We start from the raw sequence: 3,336 nt of genomic DNA on the forward strand, positions 1-3,336 counted from the left end.
TAGTCTTTTCCAGCCCTCGCTGTCTACAATGGTTCCTAGGCCCCCTGAGGGGCTGTGGAGGGCAGGGGGGAGCTGCTTTGCTAGAGGGAGGCCAGCCGGGACGAGAGCATGGCCCATTGCGGCGCTGTGCATGGAAGGGGGTTGAGGACAGGCTACTCCATGCCGCATGCACACGCAGGCTTGGGAGGAGCTTGGGGGAGAGCTGGAGTGCAGCGACGGCCAGGGCTGGACCGGGCCGAGAGGCCATGTCCCTCGCCCCGGACCCGGGGCGTGCCCAACGGTACCTGCAGCCCGGGCACGGCCACCTTCTCCACCAGCATGGTGACCAGAACGAAGCCTCTCAGGCTTTCTCCTCCCGGCAGCCACACAATGGGGTCCAGGTTCCTGCGTGGGGAGAAGGAGAGGCCGTGAAGCCGGGCTGCCGTCCGGGGAACAGCGGTCCCGCTCTGCTCTGCATCTGGAGGTGCGTGTGGGGCGGCAGGGCCCCTTGCCCCAATCCCTGTGCTGCTAGGAGCACGTGCGAGGCTGGGTGGGGTCCCTGCGCTCTTGTGTCGGGGACCGGGCCCCCAAAACCAGGCCAGGGGAGGTGGGGCCCCTCCCCGAAAGGCCAGAGCCGCCTGCCGCGAGGAACGCGGGAGGCATCTTGGCCGCTTACCTGAGCTCCAGAGGCCTGGCGGAGGTCCGGCATCACGGGGCAGGAAACAGAAAGACAGGGCAGTTAGGCGAAGGGCGTGCAAATGGAGAGATCCCTCGGGGGCCCCGTGCCGCCTTACCCAGCCCGATCCCTTCGCCTCCAGTTGGCGAGCACGAGGTCGGCATGCAGGAGGATCGGCGGGAGGCCGAGGCGCCTCGAGACCTCCCAGAAGGGCACGGCGAGGTTTTGCGGCAGCACCTGTGAGAGAGGTGGTTTGGAGAGAGGGAGGTGGCCGGAGGGCCGTGCACTCTGGCGCCGAGGGCTGCTCTGGGCCTGGGCCTGTGGCTAGCCACGCTCACCTTGGCCGGGCCCTCCTCGCCGTCCTGCCACACGTAGCCCGCTGTGATGAAGCCGAGCACCAGGTGGGCCAGGCGCAGGTCACGGTGCCCGTGGAGCTGTGCGGCGCTGAGCTGCGGCGCCTGCCAAAGAGAAGCTGCTCCGAGCATCCCCCGGTCGTGGGGCTCGTGAGGGAGCGGTCCTGCAGGGCCCCAGCAGCCCAGCCAGAGGCCTGGCCAGTGCAGGCCGTGGTGTTGGGGGGAGTTGCCGGGTAGGCCTGGGTATTGGCGCCTGCCAGCTGAACACGCGGGAGCGCCCGGGCTGCTCTTGCCATTGGGGCTGGGCACGGGGCAGGGGTGAAGGTAGTTGGCCCTCACCAGGGGTGACATGCCTCCTAGTGGGAGAGCGACCTGGCCTCGCACCGTGTGGGCTTGCCGGACCAGGCGGCTGGGGGAGAGGTGGCGGCCCTGGGCGGCCTGAGGGAGAGGTCTGCCAGGGGGGAAGCGGGAAGGGCACGGTTGCTTGGCTCCGTGGCCACGCGTGCCAGGAGCCGGCAGGACATTGCGGCCTCTGCCGTGGGTGGCCGTGGTGGGAGAGAGGCGGCACCTGATGCACGTGGGCACGGAGCTGCCGGGTGGCGATGAGGTCAGGCAGGCTGCGGGCAAGGTCCATCCAGGGTCGGTAGGGAGCGGGCAGCTCTGTCTGCAGAGAGAAGCAGCAGGAGGGGAGAGGGGGTGGCCAGCTGGAGCTGGCAGAGGGGAGGCAGCAGGGTGCGAGGGCCAGCCGGGTGGAGAGAAGCAGACCGAGTCTGTGACCCGGCCCCCAGTGGAGCTGGGTTGTGGCCGGGCCTGGCCCCCAGCATACTCCCGGGAGCCGGCCAGAGGCTGGGGGCCCGTGGCCAAAGCGGCCGCGCGCCTGGCTGGCAGCAAGAGGCCGGGGAGATGCGTGGTTTGCCCAGCCGGGCCGAGGGGAGCTGAGGCCTTTGCCAGGGCTGGGCTTGAGGCACGCGCTGTGTGTGTAAAGCGTTGGCAGGTCGGGGGGGTGGTCTCCGTGGCCCCTGGCTCGGCGTGAATCTGGGGCCGTAGTCCCGGAGCTTGCTGGCTACGGTGACCACAGGCTGCCGCCCCTGTGCCTTGGCAGCAGCGGGGCCCCCCGGGGCTGCCTGTGCCCGGGAGAGAGGGTGGGGGGCCTACCTGTGGATCAGGGAGCAGAAAGCCGTATTCCCGGGAGATGTGGAACTTGTCCAGGGTGCAAGGCGGCGGGGGCTGCTCTGTCTCTGCAGCAGGGTCCATGGGCGGGGGCCGAAGGGCCGTCGGGGGCAGCCACCTGGGTGCGAGGAGGGTTCCCAGTGGCGGCCCTGTGGGGTCTGTGCCGAGTCAGGAGAGCTCCTTTCGAGGCAGCCGGCGGCTGGGGACCTTTGTCCCCAGGTTTGGCCTGCTGCCCTGTAGGCACAGGGGGTGTGACAGCTGAAAGGACGTCTGTGTGATCGAGGTGCTTGCCAAAGGCTCTCTGAAGAGGAGACCAAGTGTTTTTTCTGTTGTTTGTGTAGATACAAAGCTGTATGTTGTTGCTAAGAGCCTAATTACAATTTAAGATGTAGTTGGGCCTCCTATAAAGTCAGGCCTGGGACATGTAGCAAAGGCTGGAAGTAGTCAGGCCCTGTGGCGTGGGTCCAATTACCCTTATCAAAGGAACGCAAGGCCCGTACCGTTATGCAAGTAAAAAGAATCGGCGCGGCTGTCACTTACTGGCATGGCTCAGAAGTTAGAAACGGGCCGAAAGGTCCAGACGTTGTTCGGAAGGAAGAGGTGGCTCCGCGAAAACGATCGGTTAGCTGTTACCCGGAGCGGCGGGCCCGTGGATCTCGAGGAGCCCCAGGACCGAATGCCCGGGTCCCTCCCGGCGTCTCTTGGACAGCGCCATTGCGGAAAGAGAAACTCGTCGTACGTCGGAGGGGACTGCCGATAAGTTGCCGACGCGAATTGTTCTCGTCCACCAGGGATTGTGTCGTTACTACGCGTAGTTGTATTTTTGTGAAGTCAATGCACCTTTCGCCGTACTGTCGATCCTGAACCCTCCGCAGGCGGCCGGGACGGGGAGGGCGCCAGCCAGGTCCGCCCTGGGTCCTGGAGGGGGGTTGCTGAGGGAGAGTGAGTCCCTGAGGCCCGGGTGCCCCGCGTGGGCCGGGCTGCCCGGGTGCTGCAGAGGGCAAATGCGGGGGGGCCCCCCGTGCTGCGCTGCGTGTCGTGGGAGCGCCCCAATGTGTTGGGGTGGGAGCGGGGGCAGGCTCTGCAGCATGTCGGGGGGAGCTGCCGTGGTGTCTTGGGTTTTCCTTGGTTGCGGGGCATCCCAGGGCATGTGAGGGC

The 3,336-nt window shown here is 67.1% G+C and overlaps 1 protein-coding gene and 1 long non-coding RNA gene across 2 annotated transcripts in view; one reads left to right on the forward strand and one right to left on the reverse strand.

Annotated features, from left to right (window-relative positions):
- IDO2 (indoleamine 2,3-dioxygenase 2) overlaps positions 1-2,661 on the reverse strand; it is a 10,245-nt gene extending 7,584 nt beyond the window's left edge. Inside the window, exons 1-6 of the mRNA XM_019514433.1 lie at positions 2,164-2,661; positions 1,577-1,672; positions 994-1,113; positions 774-892; positions 656-670; positions 285-384 (exon numbers count right to left, since the gene is read on the reverse strand). Of these exons, the coding sequence (XP_019369978.1) occupies positions 285-384; positions 656-670; positions 774-892; positions 994-1,113; positions 1,577-1,672; positions 2,164-2,262 (549 nt within the window). The 5' untranslated portion in view covers positions 2,263-2,661. The remainder of the gene's footprint in view (positions 1-284; positions 385-655; positions 671-773; positions 893-993; positions 1,114-1,576; positions 1,673-2,163) is intronic.
- The window catches only part of LOC109295536, a 12,768-nt gene continuing 10,494 nt past the window's right edge, over positions 1,063-3,336 (forward strand). Inside the window, exons 1-2 of the long non-coding RNA XR_002096760.1 lie at positions 1,063-1,146; positions 1,216-1,223. This is a non-coding gene — a long non-coding RNA (uncharacterized LOC109295536). The remainder of the gene's footprint in view (positions 1,147-1,215; positions 1,224-3,336) is intronic.

This window comes from Gavialis gangeticus, unplaced genomic scaffold (genome assembly GCF_001723915.1).
Source record: "Gavialis gangeticus isolate Ggan-Ray unplaced genomic scaffold, GavGan_comp1, whole genome shotgun sequence".
Classification (NCBI taxonomy): Eukaryota; Metazoa; Chordata; order Crocodylia; family Gavialidae; genus Gavialis; species Gavialis gangeticus.